The following is a 24,134-nucleotide window of genomic DNA, read 5'->3' as shown; positions in this document are numbered from 1 at the left end:
TAAAGAAATTATGGGATATGTACTCTTTAGAATACTATACCGCAGTAAGAAACAACGAAATCCAGTCATTTGCAACAAAATGGAGGAATCTGGAACACATCATGCTGAGTGAAATAAGCCAGTCCCAAAGGGACAAATACCATATGTTCTCCCTGATCGGTGACAACTGACTGAACACCAAAAAGGAAACCTCCTGAAGTGAAATGGACACTATGGGAAACGGTGACTTGATCAGCATAGCCCTGACTGTTAATGAACAACTTAATACATTATCCCTCTTAGTAGTTTTTTTGTCTGTTCTACTTAATATGACTGGTTTAATTCTGTAATTAATACACAGTTATTCTTAAGTGTTGAAAAGTAACTGAAATGTGATCCCTGTTAAACATAAGAGTGGGAATAAGAGAGGGAAGAGATGTATAATTTGGGACATGCTCAAGCTGACTTGCCCCAAATGGTAGAGTTAGAAACATACCAGGAGATTCCAATTCAATCCCATCAAGGTGGCATGTACCAATGCCATCTCACCAGTCCAAGTGATCAATTTCAGTTCACAATTGATCATAATGAAAGGACTAAGAGTCAAAGGGAGCACATAAACAAGTCTAGTACCTGCTAACACTAACCGATAGAATAAATAAAGGGGAGAGTGATCCAACATGGGAAGTGAGATACTCAGCAGACTCATAGAATGGCAGATGTCCTAAATAGCACTCTGGCCTCAGAATCAGCCCTAAAGGCATTCGGAGCTGGCTGAAAAGCCCATGAGAGTATTTCAGGCATGGAAAGCCAAGACACTCTGGCAAAAAGACCTCTGTGAGTGAGATCCCAGTGGAAAGAACAGGTCTTCAAAGAAGGAGGTACCTTTCTCTGAAGGGAGGAGAGAACCTCCACTTTGACTATGACCTTGTCTAAACAAGATAAGAATCGGAGAACTCAGAGGGCTTCCATAGCCTTGGAAACTCATGACTGGAGCATAGGGAAATTACTGATGCCATAGACAGGAGTGTCAATTGGTAAAGTCAACAACAGGAGTCACTATGCACTTACTCCTCATGTAGGATCTCTGTCCTTAATGTGCTGTGCATTGAGATTTAATGCTATACGAGTACTCAAACAATATATTTCACTTTGTGTTTCTATGGGGGTGCAAACTGTTGAAATCTTTACTTAATGTATACTAAACTGATCCTCTGTAAAAAAAAAAAAAAAAGAAATTATCAACTCCCAACTTGACTCTCACTGGGATTAAACATGACAATAGGTCTGATCTGATTTCATCATCATTTAAAAAAAATCATCCATTATTTTTCACTTTATGTTTTTGTGTGGGAGCAAACTGTTGAAATCCTTACTCAATGTATACTAAGCTGATCTTCTGTATATTAAGATAATTGAAAATGAATCTTGATGTGAATGGAAGGGGAGAGGGAGTGGGAAAGGGGAGGGTTGTGGGTGGGAGGGACGGTATGGGGGGGAAGCCATTGTAATCCATAAATCGTACTTTGGAAATTTATATTCATTAAATAAAAGTTAAAAAAAATGTAAAAAAAAAAAGACAAAAGGTCACAAGTAGTGGTAAGGATGTAGGGAAAAGGGATCCACAATAACAGGGAGCTGGATCACAAGTGGAGTAGCTGCAACTAGAATCAGCAGGCATATGGAATGCTGGCAACATAGGCAGCAGCTTTACCCCTTTACCTGCTATGCCATAGCATTGGCCCCTCACAAGTTCAGCATTTCTGGAGTTCTAAGGGAATAAATTTTCATTATGAAGTTCAAAAGTGTAACTTTTAATTAAAATGCCTTCATAATTATATTAAAAAAAGAAATATGCTATATTAATTATAAATATATAATTATATTAATTATAAACTGATATCAAGGTAGAAAATTAAAAGTTAAAAATAAGTTTACAGTTGAACAAATTACTGCCTTAAATCAAAACACATGAACATATTAAAAAAACCAAACATATATTTATTCTAACTAATGGGGGGAAATTCTAATCATCTTCGAAAAAAATATTAACACTTCACAAAAACTAAACATTTGAATAGTCTAACCTTTAAGAAGAAAGACCATAACATCTAAACCACCCATGAAAACTAGTCTATCAATTTTTTAAAGATTTGCTTATTTTTTTGAAAGGCAGAGTTACAGACAGGCAAAGGCAGAGGCAGAGAGAGAGATCTTCCATCCTCTGGTTCACTCCCCAAAATGGTCACAACAAACGGCCAGAGCTGGAATGATCCAAAGCCAGGAGCCTGGAACTTCTTCCAGGTCTCCCATGTGGGTGCAGAGGCCCAGTGAATTGGGCCATTTTCTATTGCTTTCCCAGGCCACAACAGAGAGCTTGATTTGAAGTGGAGCAGCTGAGTCTCGAACCAGTGCCCATACAGGAAGTCGGCACTGCAGGCAAAGGCATTACCCACTACAGCACAGTGCCGGCCTCTTCTTTATCAATTTGATCAGGGTTGAAGTAAATAGAAATAAAGTCTCTGTTTAATCTTTGGAACAATGATCTCACATCTGAGAGCAGAGGTTTAGAATAGCCAAGTATCTGGATTTGATACCTGGCTTGGGATCCTGACTCTAGCTTGCTGCTAATGGAGACCTTATGATGTAGCAATGACAGAATGTAACTGGATCACTGCCAGCCATATGAGTTCCAGGCTCCTGGTTTTAGCCCAGTTCAGGTCATCACAGGCAATCTGATCTGGGAATCAGCTCCAATAGGAGCTCTCTGTCTCTGTCTCTGTCATCTGTCACTTTTCCTTAAATTTTAAAACAAAAAACTTAAAAAAAAAAACTATTTATAATATTTTACTAGAAATACAAATTTAAAACTTTAACTAGAAAGCATATGGTTCTTTAATACTTTAGGGTTTGACAAGATAATCTTGACTGCAATTCAAATTTTATTTTCCATTGCTACAGACAAGAATATATTCTAACCACCACATTATTTACCTAAGTGCAAGGAATATCTTTTGTATTTTTACCAGAATATGAACAACAACCAAAATATAAACAACAACCAAGGGTGTCAGAATAAAATAAAATGTTTTTGGCTTCTTTCTCTCTTGCTTTCCCTCCCTTTTCCTTTTCACCTTCTCTTCCATTCATTCCTCTACTCACTCATTCCACAGACATTTGCTAGTAATCAATGCTAGTTAGAAAAGTGAAGAAAAATGCTGGAGATTCCAAATGAAGGCTCGGAAGGCAAAAGTGCAATCTAAGCAGCTGAATTTTGAAGAGACAGACAAGCGTATTAGTACTGGAAATATCATGTCTTTCATGAGGGCTATTTACATGTTGGGATACAAGTCTGAGTTATTGCTGTAATAAGCATCTGCTGGCTACCCCGAGAGAATAATTAAGCAATGTACTCCACACTGTGGGATGATATGCCCTTTCTGTGCTGTCAATGGATGAGGAAAAGAGAGGAGTTGCAGCAGTAGATGTGGGAGTAAAATCTTAGGAGGCCTTACAAGAATTCTCAAAATGTATTTTTAGTAAAATAAACCAAATGTTATAATGATAGATTATTTTACTTACATATTTAACAAATTATAAAATTTAAGATAATAATTTAAATTTTAGAATTTTTCACAAATAGTATACCTTCAAATTACATTTCACAGTCTACCACCTCCTTGATTTTTACAATCAAAAATGTTAAACTGTAACAGTCAATGGAACTTTTTTACCTTAAAATATAAATAAAATAGAAATAATGAGAAGAAACTAAGAGGAAAATTTAAGAAAATTAGTTACATGAATGATGAAATTCCATAGGATTTGTTACATTTAAAGTTATAAAAATTTTACTCACAGAATTTGCACTGATATTCCAGAATTTTAGGGTTTAAGAACAAAATCAGGGTCACTTAAGTAGACAAAAAATACAGGAAGATCAATTTTATCCAATGCATCATTCCCTCTAGCTAAGAGGCATAAGTCAAGCCACTCAAAGTTATGAAATAGGAATCTAGCCACCAACAAAGTATTACAAAATTCACTGAGTAAAGTCATATAGAGTAACCTGTCAGAGTTACTTAGAACAGTATCAGAAGCTTAAAATGCTCTGGAAAATACTGCTTGGTGGATCACAAGCAGGCAAGCAGAAAGAAAGGTGGCAACCTAGCACCAGATTTATCTGCCAGCAAAAGTAAGCACTCCTGTACTGAGGTGCCAGGTGTTTTTTTTTTCCCCCACAAGTAATGTCACCAAAAACTTTAAGTATAATAGTAGTAAGAAAGGCACAATAAGAAATCAAAATGCCTGTTTATCCAAATGAGAAAAGCCTTACAAGATTCATTGACAAACCACTGAATTTTAAAATATCAACAACAGTGTTACCGGAATTAGTTAATCGAATACATTGTTCAATTCAATTTCAATTAAATACATTTTTAAGGTCAAGAAAAAAGTGGTGGGGCCAGTGCTGTGGTATAGCAGGTAAAGCCGCCGCCTGCAGTGCTGGCATCCCACATGGGCACAGGTTGAAGTCCTGCCTGCTCCACTTTCGATCCAGCTCTCTGCTGTGGCCTGGGAAAGCAGAAGATGGCCCAAGTCCTTGGGCCCCTGCACTGCAGTGGGAGACCCGGAAGAAGCTCCTGGCTCCTGGCTTTGGATCAGCGCAGCTCTGGCCATCGTGGCCGATTGGGGAGTGACCAAGAGATGAAAGTCCTCTCTCTCTGACTCTCTTTCTCTGTGTAACTCTTTCAAATAAATAAATGAATCCTTTTTTTAAAAAGTGGCTAAGATAAAATCAAATCCAGTACACAAATCAGCTGAAGCCCATATGCATAATAATATGAGCTACTACACCTGAATTTAGTATAAACTGAACACTCAGATTCCATTCAAAGGGTCAAAGTTAACTGTGATAATTGTACATTATTTTCTAAATAATGTGATGCCACAAAAAACAGCTTTAATATTCCTTAAAGAATTCAAAACTACTTGTTTTAAAAAAAGTTGTGCAGGGCCGGCACTGTGGCATAAAGCTGCCGGCTTCAGTGCCAGCATCCCATATGGGCGCTGTTTCGAGACCCAGCTGCTCTACTTCCAATCCAGCTCTCTGCTGTGGCCTGGGAAAGCAGCAGAAGATAGCCCAAGTCCTTGGGCCCCTGCACCCACGTGGAAGCTCCTGGCTCCTGGCTTCGGATCGGCGCAGCTCCAGTCATCGCCGCCATCTGAGGAGTGAACCAGTGGATGGAAGACCTCTCTCTCTCTCTCTCTCTCTCTTTCTTCTCTCTTCTCTCTCTCTCACTCTGCCTCTCCTGTCTCTGTGTAATTGTGACTTTCAAGTAAAGTAAATAAATCTTTAAAAACAAAAAAGAAAGTTGTGCCTCCCAAAAATAAATTATTTTAGATCAACTACTTGCATATTTTGAAGCTAAATAGAAGTGATGATAACGATTCAAGATACCATAAAATCCAACAATATAATCATTCAGGAATTATAAAATTCTTTCCTGCTCAGAATATGTAGGGAATTTCTATTTTTTAACTGTACTCTTTTATTCTATGTATTTTTTCTCTTCCTACATTTCATCAAAGATATACAACTCATCTATAAAGTAAATTTGTTTAAAATGCAATGCATTTAACACAAAATATTAATAATTGAACTCAAAACTATCAATACAATGTATTAATAAAATATCTTATTAAAACATGTAAGTTAAGAAAAATATTTCTACCAAAAAACAATTATTCATGTCTGACCTAAGTAATCGATTTGCTAATGATACCCTTCAAGTCCAATAAACCTTATGCTGTAGCCTGTATACAAAGGTCTTCGTGTTATTTACACTAATAAAACATTGATCAAAGACCAAATTTACAGCAGCTACTCTTTAAATGAGGTCAAGGCAGGTCAGACTTATACAATAAAAAAAAAAAAAAAGCAAAATGGCTAATCTGCACAGAAAAAGGAAAATTCCTTATTATTACTCTTCTTGCCCCTGGGCCCTGGGATGGAAGACAAATAGTTCAACACTACTTCACAAACACATCTATTCCTACATAAACTCATTTAACCTCAAGGTACTTAATATTAATAAGAGGAAACACAAACTCACAGATTTAGAAAAATAAACTTCTGAATTGTTCCCTTTAAGTATATTCTACACCTTAAAAAATAGAAAAGATAGCAAATACCACCTTCAATATTTCACTAATGAATGTTAGTTTTGTTTCCAATGCTGTTCATTTCAAATACTTAAAAGGTAAAGGCTGGACTAGGTAGTAAAGAAGCCAGCTTCTAACTATGGGAAACTAAACAAAGGTGAGAAATCAGAGAAAATGTATTATGAATACAGATGATATGAAAATAAATAAGTCATTTAAAGTATTACTTTCCCAAGAAGAAATAACAACCTGTAACTCTGCATAAGCATGGTTGAGAAAAACGTAAGAGGAATAATTTCTTCACAAAATGTAGTAATCATTTTAATAAAAAATATTTTATTGCATACATTTTCTGGGAGCCAGAGTTGTGGGGCAGTGGGTTCAACTGTTGCATGCAATGCCACTTCGAGTCCTGCTTTTTATGTTTCTGATCCAGTTCTGGGAAATTAGTGAAAAATGGTCCAAGGACTTGGGTCCCTGCCACCCACATCAGAGACCCAGATGAAGTTCTGGGCTCCTGGCTTCAGTAGGGCATAATCCCAGCTATTGTGGCCATCTGGGGGAAAGAACCAGCATACAGAAGATCTCTTTCTCTGTCTCTCCCTCTTGATCTCCCTGCCTTGCAAATAAATAAAATAAATCTTTAAAAAGTAGCCAACTGACAAATGAAAAAATACTCAACATTACTAATCATCAAGGAAATTATCAATAAAACCTCCTATGAGACGGCCACTATGAAGACTCTTAATCAAATGAACTGATGTATGTGTATGTGTGTATGTGAGAAAAAACATGTACAAACTGTGAGATTCACACATAGTTGGTGGGAATGTAAATTATTACAGGACTATAGAAAAGAACTGAGCAGTTTCTTACAAGGTTAAACATTTTAAACTTGACATTCAACCTAACTGTTCTAATTCCCCAGGTATCTATTCAAGAGAAATGTGAATGTATCATGCAAGGACTTGTAAACAAATACTCAAAGCATTATTCCTAATATTCCCCCAAAAAGAAAGGAATCCAAATGCCCATCAACTGGGGGATAAAATGTAGTGCATCCACACAAAGCAATGCTGTTCACCAACAAGAAGGAACAAAATGCTCATAGATGCCACAATATGGATGAAATCACCAAGAATTAGTTAGAAACAGTACAGAAGAAAGTGACAGTTACCAGAGCTAAATTCATTAAGAAGTAAAGCAGAATTAGTTGGGGCCATGTAGATATACCAATGATGAGGGATGGTAAGTGTTCTTTAAAGATAAGATATTCAAATATAATCAGGATCCTGGTCTGTCAGTTCTCCAAATTCCTCTCTTTCTAAGATCTTGTTCTTCATTCTACCTCAGTCATTCATTGCATTGCAATGTGCTGATCATCATTACAAATAACTGCATGATTCTGGTTAGAGTCCTCTCACTCTATCATTTCCCTGGATTATAGCTCACTCCTCCTAGTACTAAAATTTTAAAGAGTCTTTAGCTCTCCAATGCATTCATCCTGTCATTTCCACATACACTCAATCTCTTATTTGTCATCTTCTCTCCATCCAGCCTAATAGTAATCCCGTGGTCCATAACTGCATTTACCTTCCTGCATAATAGGTAACTCTCATCTTCCTTCCATTGACATATACTTGGTAAGTCTAAATTCTTTTAAGCCCAACTCTCATTCCACTTCCTTATTTACCTACCAACCTCTGTAATAACATAAAACGTCTTCTTGTGTGTTACCATATATGGTCCATCCATATATGGTAGGAGTATGAAGGAGTATTTTAGGACACTCCTTCCATTTGGACACAAACTCCCTTACTCTATAATTCACTTAAAACTGTCACTCTAGAAATTCTCCCTTTTTTACTACATGAATTTTTCCACTGTCAAATGTTAGTCCCCATCACCATCAAACCGTTAGCTTTCTTACTCTCTTTTAGGAAAACAAAACAAAACAATGTTCCATGATTCCATTTCACCCTGCAAGCTACCACTCCCTTTATGTTGTTTGCTCAACTCTGTAGCAAAAGTCCTTGAAAGGATACTTTATATCACTATCTTTGCATTCCTCTCCTCCCATTCTTCTACCTTCTGAGAAATCCACTGCAAACAGGCTTCCTTTTGCACATCATTCTCGTGAAACACCTTCTATCTAAGTCAGAAACAATTTCCATGTTATTAAAGTCAGTGGCCAAATCTCAGTATTCATTCTCGTAACTTAATCAACTTGTCTAGTCACAAGGAATCAGATATCATCTGCATGTTATAACACCCAAAATTTATCTCTGTCCTGGAAACAGAACTAGTCACTGTTAACATCTCTACTTTCTACTAGAGAACTCAAAATCAATTATTTCCAGACTGAATTTTTGATTTTCCCAATAACTCATTAATCCATAGTCCTCTCCATACTTTTTGATAGAAACAATATCATTTCAGTTACACAGGCCAAAAATCCTAAGAGTAATACTTCAGTCCTAGCCTTCTCTCATAAGTCACATCCAATCCATTAGTAACTACCAACTCCATCTTCAAAACTATTCATAAGCCCACCACTTCTTACCTCCTCTACTGCTACTATGGGAGTTCAAGTCACTATTGTGTTTAGGTTGGATTACAATAGCGCCCTAAATGATCTCTTTGCTTCTATCCTTAAATTCCCATACACAGCAGCCAGTAAATCTTTGAAAATGTCAGTTAAATTGTTTTCCTCTTCTTCTTAAAATCCTACAACAAATGTCATTTCCGACAAGAATAATGGCAAAGCTCTACAGAGAGTCTTACCCTCGTTTTATCTCTGAACTCATTTTCTACAATTGTCTGCTTTGATCACTCAATTCCCACTATCTTCACCTCATTCCTCAGCCATACCAGGGAAGCTCTCACCTTTATGCTTGCTGTTCCCCAGGACTAGACATACTTTCCCCTACATGCCCCCATGTTTAACTCTTGCTTGCTTCAAGTGCTTGCTCAAATGTCATCTGTTCAACGTGACCACTCTAAATTGCAAACCCTGTCAACCCTTTATCCTTCCTTCAAAAAATCTTCACTGCCCTCACCCTGCCTCCACATTTTCTTTTAGCAGAGTATTCACCACAATTCACAAACTAAATAATCTACCTCTTATTTATTATTTTTGTTTATAGTCCATCAATGCTTATGGAATCTAAGATTGCTGTATAATCAGCAACAGGAAAAATTTTTGAACACAGGTGTCTGGAGTTGCAGTTAAGTTGCTGTTTGGTATACCTGCATGCCACATCATACTCAAATTGATATAGGTCCCTGCTACCTACATGGAAGATCCATTTTGAGCTGTGTTCCTGGCTTTGGTCTGATCAGCCTTGGCAATTGTGGGTATTTGGGGAGTAAACCAGCAGATTGAATATTAAGTCTGTCTCTCTCAAATACAATGAAAATAAATAATTTTCAAAAGAAAAAATTTTGGTATATAGTAGGTAATAACTATTGACTGAATTAATGAATGAAGAAACTGAGACTCAGTGAGGTAAAAATGCTTGCCAAATAGCAGAGTGGAAACTTGAAGCCAACCAGAGTTACTCTGAAAGGCAATGGTCTTAATTCTAAGGCAATGTTGCCTGATCTCTCAATAGGCAAACTTAAAGGTATTCACAGTTAACATACTCAACAACAATCAAAACCGCCATTCATAAGAAGTTTCCTTAAAAAGAGACTCAAGAATTTCAGTTACACAATGGCATAAATTATAGAAAATCTGCTAGTGTTCTGCATTATATAAAACAAATATTTAATCTATAACTCCTGTCACCTATTTTTCATATACAAACTTTAATAGTATCCAATCCCTCAGTACTGAAATTCATCCCCAAACTTAATTTTTTTGATGAATAAATTCTTTGAAATTTTTGCTGGAAGACTAAAGTACTTGTCTCAATCACTAATATATTTATTGATCATCTATTCCTTCCCAAATGCCAGGCCACAATTTAGCTCTGTTTGGATTAATGTTCTTCTTGACTTTAATCACTTCTCTTCCCCATCAACCCATTCTAAACATTTCTGCCAGTTCTCTCTCCAGACAAATATTATAATGACATTCTTTTGCTTAAAATCTTCCAAACCATCCCACTATCTTTAGAGAAAAGTACAAATATGGCTTTTTATGATTCAAACACTAAATTCTATTCCAACAATACATCCTTAGTGCAACACATACGTGAACACCTGAATATGCTATATTCTTTCCCATGCCATAATGTTTTTAGATATTCTGCTCATTCTATTTGGAATCCTTTTCACACAAACGTCCTCCAAATTAGCCTTGATATTCACTTTTTAACATCCACATGACTAACCCTACTAATCCTTGAAAATATTATCTCTCAGAATCATGTTCTCTGGTTAAGTTTTTCCTGATTCTTCCAAACCAAATTAAGGACTCTTTTTTTTTTCTTCTATGCTTCCTTAATACCTTGTACTTCCACATGTCTCTCACAGAATTTAGCACAAGTCATTATAATTACAATCATTTGCTTGCTTTCACTACCAGTTCATGAACACCCACAATTACTTGAGTGAAAGATTTAGTAGTACTTAAAACCAAATAGTTATTAATATCTCTTTCTCCATTTTCTGTAAGATAAAACCTGGATTTCTACTTGTTAGTGCAAATCGTTACAATAATGATACAGTCAATCCCTCAACAACACTAGCCAAAACTACTAAGAATATTCCTGAAACAATACCTTTTCATAGAATACTACTTGCAAGAGCAGCCAGTCACACTTTAAACTTACACTCTGGGTGGCCAATGCCAAAAATACAAAACCAGCTACAAGACAACAGATACAAAGCAGTCAACTCATTTTCTCATTCTTACTTTGACCCTTTTATTCTTTCAACTTCTCATATTTATTTTCTCCATTTTAACTCTTTTCAACTTTGTGTTTTCCTCCCTTCTCCTTTCTACTAGATATTTTTTTTAATTCTTCTGTTTCTACTAAAAACAAAGGGTACCAGCCCCTTCTCAGTGCATCACAGCAAAAACTGAAACTTGTTATCCCTCCCTCATATGGCCAGCCTATGATAAAAGAGAGATAACATAAACATCGAATTATTGGCTCTACAAACATTAACACAACTTGATTGGAGTCCAAACAAGTATGGCTTTTCATTATATTTGCAAATGGTACCATCATTTTACTTTTGCCAAACTTAGTCACACTTACTAAAATATAAAGATCAGAACCTTATCAAAAAGCATGTGATCATGAAAGAAGTAACAAAGTGGTTAAATGTTGACATATTTTTAACAAACAATATGCATTAGCGCTCTACCATACGACTGACTGCAAAGATAATCACACATATTCTTAATAATCAGTTTCTTAGGAATTCCACTACATTATTGACTCCAAAAAAAAAACCTCCAAATATAAGTTCCTATGGAGAAATATCAACCATATTTTAAAGCAAAATATAAATTGATAGAAAATAGATTACCTTCCTTCATTCACAAGTTCAATAAAAGCAAGGCCTGCATTCTTCTGAATAGAATTCTGCCACTCCTAAAAAATAGCAAAAAGCAGCGGAAGACATTTCATTAAATTATTTCCTTTAAATCAATAATAATGAGAAATATCTACATTAATTTCATACCTGTATGAAATTACCTATATGAAAATACCTGTTCAAAATGAAGGAAAACTTAAACAGTTCAATAACTTGAACAAGTAGAACATATTTTACCACAAAAATTGAAGACTAACAATTGAGAAAGAAATAAAAGAAGATCTGTGAATTGGGCTAGAGCAGCTTTGATCTGGAAAATTGCAATAAAAGGTACAAATCTGTAAACTGTGTTCTTTATCTGTTAAAAATTCACCTGCATGAAATTTATTCACTAAAGAGATATTCATTAAAAAGTATGGAAGAAAATCAGCCAACAGAGCACATTCAAATGAATTTTTCACCCTGTATCTCAAAAAAAAAAAAAAAAAAACAAGAAAAGCATTAATATAATAAAGGACTGCAATAAACCTAGATTTGAGAAAGGCAAGTGAATGTAACCAAGCACTTTGTATGTGTGTCTTCATGTCTATATAAACATATGCATATATAGACTTTTTTTTTTTTTTTTTTTTTTGACAGGCAGAGTGGACAGTGAGAGAGAGAGAGACAGAGAGAAAGGTCTTCCTTTTGCCGGTGGTTCACCCTCCAATGGCCGCCACAGCCGGCGCGGACCGTGCTGATCCGATGGCAGGAGCCAGGTGCTTTTCCTGGTCTCCCATGGGGTGCAGGGCCCAAGCACTTGGGCCATCCTCCACTGCACTTCCCTGGCCACAGCAGAGAGCTGGCCTGGAAGAGGGGCAACCGGGACAGAATCCGGCGCCCCGACCGGGACTAGAACCCGGTGTGCCGGCGCCGCAAGACGGAGGATTAGCCTAGTGAGCCGCGGTGCCGGCAATATAGACTTTTTTTAAAAAAAACTGCAAATATAACCATAATCCTTATGTTTCTTAATAATTTGGGAGCCTTCATATTCTAACTACAAGAGTACATAAAAAAGCTTGTGGCAAATGAAATTTAGAAATATTAATTTTAATGTAAAAAATTTGAAATCCACAGTTTTTTCACAGTAAACATTTTCCATGAACTTTCTGAAGATCTTTCATATGCAGGGATTTCAAAATTCTTTGGACCAAAAATAAACTCACATTTAATACCATTTTCCAGACACTTTTAGAAGCACATTCTTACATAACATCCCTCAACTGATCTGTTTACAAAACTCAAAAGACCATGTTAGCTACTTAACACTACTCACTGAAACTATTTTCATATTTTAACATTTTTTAGAATACTTTGAAATTTAGAAAACAAAAATTGTGAGGTAGTAATACAAATTATTCCCATATAAACCCTTACACCTCACTTGCAGTATGGTTAATATTTCATATTAGTATTTTGTCACAATTACTGAATCACAACCAGCTTTCCAAATTTTTTCTTTAAATCAAATTCGTTCTATCCTTTCCAGTCTAGTTTTCAACATTCTGTGTTCAGATTGAAGTTTTCTGATTTGTGTTTGTTTTCATTTTTTTTTTTAGCTTCCACATATCAAGGAGGAGATGTGGTATTTGCTTTTCTTCATCTGGCTTATTTCATCAGCATCACATCCTCCAATTCCAGCCATTCTGCTGTAAATGACAGAATTTCACTTTTATAAAAATCACTGAATAGTGGGGCCGGCAATGTGGCACAGTGGGTTAACGCCCTGGCCTGTGGCACTGGCATGCCACATGGGTACTGGTTCAAGACTCAGCTGCTCCACTTCCGATCCAGCTATCTGCTATGGCCTGGGAAAACAGTAGAAGATGGCCCAAGTCCTTGGGCCCCTGCACCCACGTGGGGGACCTGGAGGAAGCTCCTGGCTCCAGGCTTCGAATCAGCGCAACTCCAGCCATTGAGGCCAATTGGAGAGTGAACCATCGGATGGAAGACACCTCTCTCTCTCTCTCTCTCTCTCTCTGCCTCTACTTCTCTCTGTGTAACTCTGACTTTCAAATAAGTAAATCTTCAAAAAAAAAAAAATCACTGAATAGTATTTCTATTGTGTATTTATTGCACAGTTTCTTTATCCATTCATCTGATGAGGGACACATGGTTGACTCCGTATCTTTGCTATTGTGAATGGTGTTGCAATAAACATGTTAGACCAGGTATCTCTTTGATACAATGATTTCATGTCTTTTGGATATATAGCCAATGGTGAGATTGCTAGATCATATGGCAGTTCTATTTTTAATGTTTTAAGAAGTCTCCAAACTCTTTCCACAATGACTGCACTAATTTACATTCCTGCCAACATGGTGTGAAGGCTTTCCTTTCTCCACAGCCTTGCCAGCATTTCTAACTTTCTGTCTTTTTGGAAACAGCATTCTGACAGGGGAAGATAATATCTCATTTAAGTTTCAATACTGAATATTTTTTCATATGCTTCTTGGCCATTTCTATTTCTCCTTTTGAAAACTATCTTTTCAGGTCCTCTGTCCTTTCAACCAGATTGGTTGTTTCTGTTGTTGAGTTTTTTGAGTACTTAATATTTTCCAAACATTGTAACTTTAAGAGTTTTAAATTCCATGTAAATTTACCCTAATGAGAGTTTTCAGTTTTTATAGTTTTTTCAGTCTCATCCTTTCTCTTCTAGTTTCTACTTTCGATTCCCACTTTTGCACTACCTTTTTACTCTGCAAAACCCCCCTAGTGGCTTTCAGAGCTAAAATGACTACATGCTGTGATTTTGTTGAAGAAACTCATTTCACGAATAATATCAGTATAATCATATTAACAGAACATATACAGTAAAATAAAAATTCAATACAAATTAGTCATACATTAGAGTCCAATAACTGGCAAGACGTAACACAGAATAAAAAGCAATCTATTTTTAAGGAAAGAGCAAGAAACAAGAAGTCATAAAACCTGTCCTCTCATTCCAATTCTTACATTAACAGGACATACAGGAGCCAGCACTGTGGTGTAGCAGGTAAAACCGCTGCCCACAGTGCCAGCATCCCATACGGGCTCCAGTTCAAGTCCCAGTTGATCCACTTCCAATCCAGCTCTCTGCTTTGGCCTGGGAAAGCAGCGGAAGATGGCCCAAGTCCTTGGGCCTCTGCACTTGCATGGGAGACCCAGAGGAAGCTCCTGGCTCCTGGCTTCAGATCTGTGCAGCTCTACCCATTGCGGCCAACTGGGGAATGAACCAGTGGATGGAAGACTCTCTCTTTCTCTTTCTCCCTCTCTCTCTCTGCATCTCATCTGTGTAACTCTGACTTTCAAATAAATAAATAAAACTTTAAAAACAAACCAACAAAAAAGGACATATACTGACATTCTTAGGTTGTAGAAAATCCCTTTAAAATGTTTCTTCCAGGAATAATATTTTACAATTCTATAACTTATTAAGATAAAGTAATACTGATATAAAAAAGAACCACAAAATGGCCCAAATTTCTTTCACTAAGGTAAACCAAATCAACAATAAAATGGGAATTTCAGTCAATTTAAAACATTTTTATTTTCTTCAAAATTAAATGAGTGGACAGGTAGTCAAACAGAAGAAACCAAATTCCAAGAAAACATATCCTTGAGATAAGGCATGTGCCACACTCCCCTTCCTTTTCAAAAGGTAGGATGAGGGAGATCAGAAAAAGCAGAAACTACGGGTAAGATTTTTGATCCTGGTACAGAGGGCACTTCCCTAGCACAGCACTGGGGAATTTCAGGCCTTAAAGAGATACCCTAAATCTAACAATGCACAGGAATAGAAGGATAGAAGCACAACCTAGGAAAGAATTAGAGGTGACTTAGAATTCAAGGGAATAAAGAGAGCATTACTGTCTCTTTGTGGACCTACGGTATGTGAACAGCAAAGACTGGTTATAAGGGATGCCACAGTCAAAGATTAGAAGCATATGCTCACTTCTCAGGTCTCACGCTCAACACAGCACTCCAGGGAAATCACCTGGAAATTTTATATGGCACTACAGAATCGGGAAATAAAACCTTAAACTGAGTTTTCATTTAGTTCACTTAAATAAAACCTCAAAGTAGATATACTCAGTTAATTTAAATAAGGCAAACAAAGAGAGAGAGACTAATATTCTATATATAAATTAGTTGTGCTGTTTCATAAAGCATCTATAATCAGGAATATGGCAAGGATGTCTTCTCTCACAAATATTTTTCAACACTATTGTGGAAAAGGAATAAGAAAAAGAAATAAAAAACTCTAAACCATAAAATAGAAACAAAACTGTCTTCCTTCACATATGAGAGGATCATCTAATATAAAAATCTGAAAGAAAAACAGTAAGAACAGCAAACTCCTCAAACTAGTAATCAATAATATTAAGGTAGTAGATTAATCAACTCAGGGCAGGCCTTTGACACAGCAGTTAAGATACTACTTGGAACCCCTGCATTCCATATAGGAGTGCCACAGTTCATTCCATTCTTGGCTCTGCTTTCAATTCCAGCTTCCCGCTAATGTGCAACCCTGGGGACAGCAAGTAATGGCCCAAGTATGTAGATCTCTGTCAGCCATACAGAAGACCCAGACTAAGTTCTGGGCTCCTGGCTTTAGCCTGGCCCTGACCTGGCTACTGCAGGCATTTGAGGAGTGAACCAGCAGACAGAGTATATATCTCTCTCACTCTCACCCTCCCTCCCCATCTTCCTGTCTCCTTTTGAAAGAAAGGATAATATAAAGTTAATCACTTCCTTTTATACCAATAATAAACAAGTAGAATTTGACTAAAATCATAGTATCATTTATAATATCACAAAAAATTAAACACTTAGATATAAACCTCATAAAACATGTAAAAGAGCTAACATGAGGAAAATGGTAAAAGAAATCAAGTACAACAAATTGTGAAATATCCCATATTCATGGATAGGAAGACTCAATACTATCAAGTTGTCAGTTCTTCCCATTTGATTAGATTCAATGCAATCACAATTTAAATCCCAGAAAGTTACTGTGTGTATATCAACAGATGGTTTTTTTGTTTGTTTTTTGTTTTTGACAGGCAGAGTGGACAGTGAGAGAGAGAAACACAGAGAGAAAGGTCTTCCTTTTGCCGTTGGTTCACCCTCCAATGGCCGCCGCGGCTGGCGCACTGCGCTGATCCGAAGCCAGGAGCCAGGTGCTTTTCCTGGTCTCCCATGCGGGTCCAGGGCCCAAACACTTGGGCCATCCTCCACTGCACTCCCTGGCCACAGCAGAGAGAACAGATGGTTTTTAAAGTTTATACAAATATAGAAAGGCATAAGATCCACAAAAGCCCAAAGAATAGTGAAGGAGAATAAAGTTAGTTGGAGGAGTAACATTACTTGACTTTAAAACCAACTACAAGCTATTGGATTTAAGACAATGGGGTATTGGCAAAAGAACAAACAGACTAATGGAATATAATAGATAATATGGTAATAGACCCACATATATATAGTCATGAAATTTGTGAGAGAGGAGCAAAGGCAACGAAATGGATAATAAGTAATCTGTATAACAGTCCTGGAGCAACTGGACCTCCACATGCCAAAAAATGAATTTAGATATAGATCTTAAAACTATCAAAAAATTATCTGAAAATAAATCACAGATCAAAATATAAAATCCAAAACTCTTATCAGGTAATATAAAGGAAAATCTATAAGATCCTGTGTTTGGTGATGATTTTTTAAAAAAAATCAAAAGAATATTCTGTTAAAAAAAGGATTTGATAATTTGATGTCACAGAAGAATTTAACTTGATTAAATTAAAAAATTTACTCTGTACTAGAATAAAAAAACAAGCTGCAGACTAGGATAAAATATTTGTAAAGAACATAAAGAGTCCCGATAAAGGACTATTATGAAAAATAAATAGAGAACTCTTAAAAATCCAACAATAAGCAAACAAATTATCATTAAACAACAGACAAAAAACAGTTAATACTACACCATAAAATATACAGATGTAAAATAAGCATATGAAAGACTTTCCACATAATACATCATTAGGCAAGTGTAAATTAAAGCAACCATGAGATACCACTACCTATTAGGATGGCCAAATCCAGAACACTGACATCACCAGATGCAAGAATGTGGAGCAAAGAAAACCTTTTTATTGATGCTAATGCAAAACTGATACAATCACTTTGGAAGACAGTTTGATGTTTACCAACAAAACTGAAAATATTCTTACTACAATCCAGAAATTAGGATTTTTGTTATTAATCCAAAGGAGTTGAAAACTAATGTCCAATTAGAAACCTGTATACCAATTTAAAGCCCCTTTATTCACAACTGTCAAAATGCAGAATCAACCAAGATGTTCTTTGGAAGGTGAATGAAGGTAAACAGATAAATAAAGTAGGTACCACCAGACAATGGAATAATATTGAGAATTAAAATGAGCTATTACGGAAGCACTTTGCCTCGCAGTTGAGATGCCAGTTGGGACACTTACATTCCACATCAGAGTGCCTAGATTAGAATCCTGGCCCTGCCGCAATTCCAGGTTCCTGCTGGTGTGCACCACAGAATACAGTAGATAAACTCTCAAGTGTTTGAATCCTTGCTACCCACATGTAACAACTGGATTGGATTCCTGCCTCTTGACTTCAACTTCAGCAGTTGCAAACATTTGAGGAGCAAATCAGTAGATGGAGGCTCTATTTAAGATCTGGTGTGTGTGTCTCTCTGTCTCTGTCTCTGTGCCTAACTGCCTGTCAAATAAATTAGATAAGTAATTTAAAAAGAGGATGAGGGCTAGTGTGGTACAGTAGATTAAACCTCTGCCTGCAATGCCAGCATCCCATATGGGCACCAGTTTGAGTCCCAGCTGCTCCATTTCCAATCCAGTCCCCTGCTAACCTGCCAGGGAAAGCAGCAGAGGATGGCCAAAGTATTTAGGCCCCTGTAACCCATGTGGGAGTCCCAGATGGAGTTCAAGGCTACCAGCTTCAGCCTGGCCCAGCTGTGGCCATTGCGGCCATTTCAGGAGTAAATCAGTAGATGAAAGATTTTCTGCCTCTCTCTCTTTTTCTCTCTCTCTCTCCCTCTCCCCCCCAACCTCTTTCCTGTTGTGTGTATGTGTTTCCCTCTCTCTCTCTGAAACTATGTCCAATAAATCATAAAAAAATAAAAAATAAAGAGAGAGAATGAGTCATCAAACCATGAGGACATAGAGGAATTTTAAATCTACATTTAAACCAATTTTAAAAGTCTACATAGTATATGATTTCAAGTGTATGACATTTTGGAAAAGGAAAAACTTATGCAGAAAGTAAAAACATTACACTTTGCAGGGGTTTGAGGGAAGGGCGGAATGAATTAGGAGACCATAAATGATTTTTAGGGCAGTAAAACTACCCTGTAGGACACTATACTGGTGAATACCTGCTATTGTACATTTGTAAAACTCACAGACTGCACAAAAGTAAAACCTAATGTCAACTTGGCACTATGGAAAATGACATGTATCAGCAAGGGCTGGTACACTGTCACAACTACACCACACTGGGGAGGGATGTGGATAATGGAGGAAACTACACATGCATTGGGGCAGGGAGAGCAGCCAAATCTCTCAATTTTGCTGTGAATCTAAAACTGCTTTGAAAAGCAAAATCTACTGAAAATTTAATTTTGAAAGTATTTACCAGCAGTATTTTCCTTAAATCCATTTTATCTGAGCCAAAACTGCAACAGGAGGGGACTTTTATCACATTATTTAGACAAAACTCAAAACATGACACAGATAAAACAGCTAACAGCTGACTCATATTCTAAGTAGAAAGATAAACATCATTTTGATTTAATTTGCATTACATATAGAAACCTTTACTTACTGTAAAATCAAAGTGTACCATTATAATTTCACAAAGGTATTAAAAAGTATTATTGAAGTTGGACTAAACACTAAAGTTAATACTCTAACTATAAAAACAACCACAATAAGACATTCGAACCTAAACTTAACCTGTCACATAAAATATTTTTTAAATTAAAAATAAATTAGACCTACAGACACATCTACTCATAGAAGTAGGAGATCCAGTTGGGATAGATGTTTAGAAATTCCAACTTAATACTCCTAATACATTAGGCTTCTCAATTTTTTTTTTTTTAAGATTTAGTTATTTATTTAAGAGGTAGAGCTACAGATAGAGAGACGGAGAAACACAAAGAAAGGTCTTTCATCTACTGGTTCATTCTCCAAGTGGCCACAACGTGCACAAGCTGGCCCGATCTGAAGCCAGGGGCCAGGAGTTTCTTCCAAGTCTCCCATGAGGGTGTGGGGGCCCAAGCACTTGGGCCATCTTCCACTGCTTTCCCAGGCCATAGCTGAGGAGCAGCAAGGACTTGCACCGGCGCCCACATGGACTGCCAGCTCAGCACCAGCCCCAGGCCTCTCATACTTCCAAAGATCATCTATAAATCTATACATGTTAACTTTCAATTTAGCAGTCTGTAATAACCTGGGGAAAAAAGTTAACCAGTTTTTATTAGGAAAAAAAATTGAATAAAATGTGGTATGAAGTAAAAATACAAATTTTGCATTTTTGGCCATTACCAATACTTCAATTCTCAAAAAATATCATTGTGTTTTTATTTCTCTATATCCTTTTCCAAATTATTAATTATCCATATTTACTAAAATATAAAATACCAAAAAAAGCATACTGGTTATTTAAAACTATATAAAAAGAATTTGAAGCCTATAGGAATAAAAATGTCTTTTTTTCCTCATTTATAGTCCAAATGTTACTCAAAGGCAAGTTTTCTCCATAATAAAACATTCTCAATCGCAATTTATGGAAGTTGCCAAGATTGAAAGGAATATTCATTAATCATGCTATCCTGGAGCATTTTTCTCCACTTCAGAAACAATTATCAAAGAAGGCGTTAGTCTAAACAATTTCATAAACCACAGCTCAATATAACCTGTAGTGAGTTTTAATAGTTGAAAGAAGGCTTAATGGTTATCATCTTTCATGATCATTTCAATATTTCATCCCACTATTTACAAGTATACAGTGATGCAAAATGCATGGTACACTTAAAGGTCTTGGTTATTCTTTTCCCAGAGGCACCGATGAAAAACACGTTAAAAGCCTCAAATCCAACCACTAATGCAACTAAGCAATTTCAAAACACATTTCAGCACTTTGGAGAGGAAGGACTCAAAAAAAGAGACCAGAGTCAATAATTTCATACCTGTTCCTAAGCTATATTTAATTGACTATCACTTCCTAAGGCCATAATTGTTGACTAGTCAATTTTTACTAAAACATACTCTTAGCTTACTAATGCTCTGAAGTCACACAACAACAGATTTTACATATTTGTGAAACCTACTGAACAGAATTCCACCAAATTTTAAATATGTGCTTTTGGTGGTAAAATGTCTTTTATGTTAGCTATGGTGGAAAAATTTCATTAGTAATATCAAGTCTATTCTTCCCTATCTTCAGCAAATAAGTACAAATAAAAAGGTACCAAACAGTATACTGTATACAGGTATTCATTACATTGTTTTAATAGAATTCTAAAGTCTTTGGAAATGAAACTGATAGTTTTCTGTAAATTCAGTAATCTCTTAGAACAGATTTTAATATTTTATATATACTACATGAATTTGCCTAAATTTTAAAAGTAATTCCAAATATTAGTATGCTCTAAAGCAATAAAATGAGGCCACAGTTTGACCATTCTTTTTTTTTTTCAAGTGTGATGCATCAGATTTGGTAAGTAGTTGAGACCATCCATACCATAGATACCTATTTTGTTCATGAGTCCACTGGGTGGTCACATGGGTGTCTTGGGTAAAGAGGCTGACTGGTACTGGTACCCACAAAATGGGCCATGCTATCACCTGGATTATTAGAGTCCTCCTCTGTTGAGGTTACTCTCCAGCGAGCATTCATATGGAACACAAAAATATTGTGGTTTTCCCCCCTCAGAGAGGTCAAACCTACCTCTAATCCAAATGTCTTGGTCATCGATATTTCAATCATACTGATTCTAAGTCTCTGACCATCCAAATCACTTGCCAGAGTCCATGAATCAGTACAACACATGCCTAGCCATTCCTCTATCCAAGTAAACCACCAGGTGCACTGCTTAATGTTCTGCCTGCTGAAATGATTTTCTTTCACCACTGTCCTTCAGGCAAGGCCCAGATGAAGCAATATGAGTCCAGGTGAGACCTGTTTGCTATTCAGTACCATCATAAACCAGACCAATGTATTCTTCACCTCTGTCAACTGATCATAGGAATTCCTCATGAGAAAAAAGGTGACGATTGGGAGAGAGAAGTGAGTGTGGTGGTGGTTGGTTACTTGAGCCATCCTTTGAATAATTTCCTTATGCTCTCAGGACCTGCTTAGACCCCATCACAAATATATCATAGATTGTGCTGTGGGCAAAAAAATGTTTTTTAAGATTTATCTATCTGAAAAGTAGAGGAAAAGAGAGGGGGAAGATGGCAGGGTGGGGGGTGGGGGAGGGAGGGGGGGAGAGAGAGAGAGAGAGAGAGAATCTTCCATCCACTGGTTCACTCCCCCAAATAGCTACAACCACCAGGGCTGGACCAGGCTTAAGCCATGAGTCAGGAGTGTCACAAGGCCCTCCCACATGGGTGGCAGAGGCACAAGCACTTGAAACATCTTCTGCTGCTTTCCCAGCTGCATCAGCATGGAGCTGGACTGGTAATGAGCAGCCAGGATTCAAACCAGCACCCATGGTGGATGCCAGCACTATAGGTGGCAGCTTAACCCGCTAGGCCATAGTGCTGGCCCCTGAATGTGTAATTGTATGACTGGTGGAAGGAAATATCATTCATAACAGGCACCTCAAGTCACATGATAACTTGGTAGCCCTGGGTTAGGCATTCAGTCTCTCCTAGGCCTTGTGACAAGCAAAGCATTGTTTTTCCAAAGAATTCTTATCTTGGAAAGATGTCTGATCTTGCTTCACAATCGTAAGGATCTGCCTTGCAATTATCCTAAAGTGCACTGTCAGAGGCTCCAAGTGGCACTATCATCTGTCACTGATATTCTGGATGTTCCATGTCTTATGGCATGCACAGAAGCCTAGATCTATTGCAGAATCTTTCCTTATTCAGGCTCAAACTAGCAACTTGGAAAAAGAGACAGAGGAGTATACACAAGCGAGAAATATGCTGCTTCTAAAATCCAAAAAGGCCCAGTATACATGAGTCTCATTCTTGTTTGTAGCAGGGGCCAGATGCAACAAGATGCAGTGCTGGCATCCCATATGGATGCCGGTTTGAGTCCTGGCTGCTCCACTTCTGATCCAGCTCCTTGCTAATGCGCCTGGGAAAGCAGCGGAGGATGGCCCAAGTCCTTGGGCCCCTCCACCCACAATGGGAGACTCAGAAGAACCAGAGGATAGAAGACTCTCTCCTTCTGTCTGTCTCTTTATCTACCTCTCTTTATAACTCTTTTGAATGAATAAAATAAATCTTTAAAAATATATAAAAAATAAAGGCAGGGCTGGCATCTAACTCCCTCAACACAGGCCACCTTGATACCATATTTCAGCCAAAAACCAACCAAACTGCTAGAACTCTATCTTCCACAGCTGCAGCATTAAATAAGCCTGTATCAATAAATTCAACCTGATCCAAGTTTACATCCCTTCCACCATGATCCCAAATGCTAAAGTCATTCTGAGTCTGTTTTCTGTTGCTGTCACAGAATACTTGAGCTTGAGTACTTATGAAGGACAGAAGTGTTTTAAACAGCTCATAGTTCTGCAGACCAGATGGTCAAATCCAGTGAGAGCCTTGTGCTGCCTCATAACACGGCAGAAAAGCAGAAGCACAAGTGGGCCCATGTGCAAAAGAGAAAACATGAGGGGATGTTTCTTAATAAAACTTAATAACAAAACCCCATCTAGCAATACTCACTTACTCCCAGGAGAATTAACCCAGTGTAGGGAGAAAGCCTTAACTCCTTTATGACCCAAAAAATTCTTCTCATCTCCATTATATTCGGAGTCAAATCTCAGCGTGACTTTCAGAGGGCACACTACATTCAAAGCACGTACATTCCCTAGATTTCTCTCTGTGTCAATCAGAAAATTCAGGCAGTTATTTCCGAATGCAGCATCCTCTCTTATGAGTCACACTCTGAACCTCACCCCTAGGGACCTCCTATGAGGTCTGGCAGCCACCTAGCCTGGTGGGGGTGGGTTCTGTGGAGAATCACCATTGTTTGGCTAGGAAACCGCCTTCCCAGGAGTTACTGTTTCACCCCTTTTACAGGGGTGAAGAGACTACTCACCCTGGGGGTGGGGACACTGTTTTCACTGGGGACAGAGATGCTGCTTAGACTAAAAAGTAGACTGATCCCAATTTAGAGGCTCAGTGTCATCAGTTTCATCATGGTCTTCTGAGATAGGACCATTCCAACTTTCAGGAGCCTTT

At 37.3% G+C, this 24,134-nt stretch overlaps 1 protein-coding gene across 3 annotated transcripts in view; it reads right to left on the bottom strand.

Moving 5' to 3' along the window:
* Positions 1-24,134, bottom strand: part of LRBA (LPS responsive beige-like anchor protein) — a 751,045-nt gene that overhangs the window by 474,599 nt on the left and 252,312 nt on the right. For all 3 annotated transcript variants that reach the window (XM_051819347.3, XM_051819348.3, XM_089302377.1), the window contains exon 34: positions 11,629-11,693. In XM_051819347.3, the coding sequence (XP_051675307.3) occupies positions 11,629-11,693 (65 nt within the window). The remainder of the gene's footprint in view (positions 1-11,628; positions 11,694-24,134) is intronic.

Source organism: Oryctolagus cuniculus, chromosome 8 (genome assembly GCF_051225735.1).
Source record: "Oryctolagus cuniculus isolate XC-2025 breed Fujian yellow rabbit chromosome 8, ASM5122573v1, whole genome shotgun sequence".
NCBI lineage: Eukaryota > Metazoa > Chordata > Mammalia > Lagomorpha > Leporidae > Oryctolagus > Oryctolagus cuniculus.
This window is presented reverse-complemented; position numbering and strand designations above follow the sequence as displayed.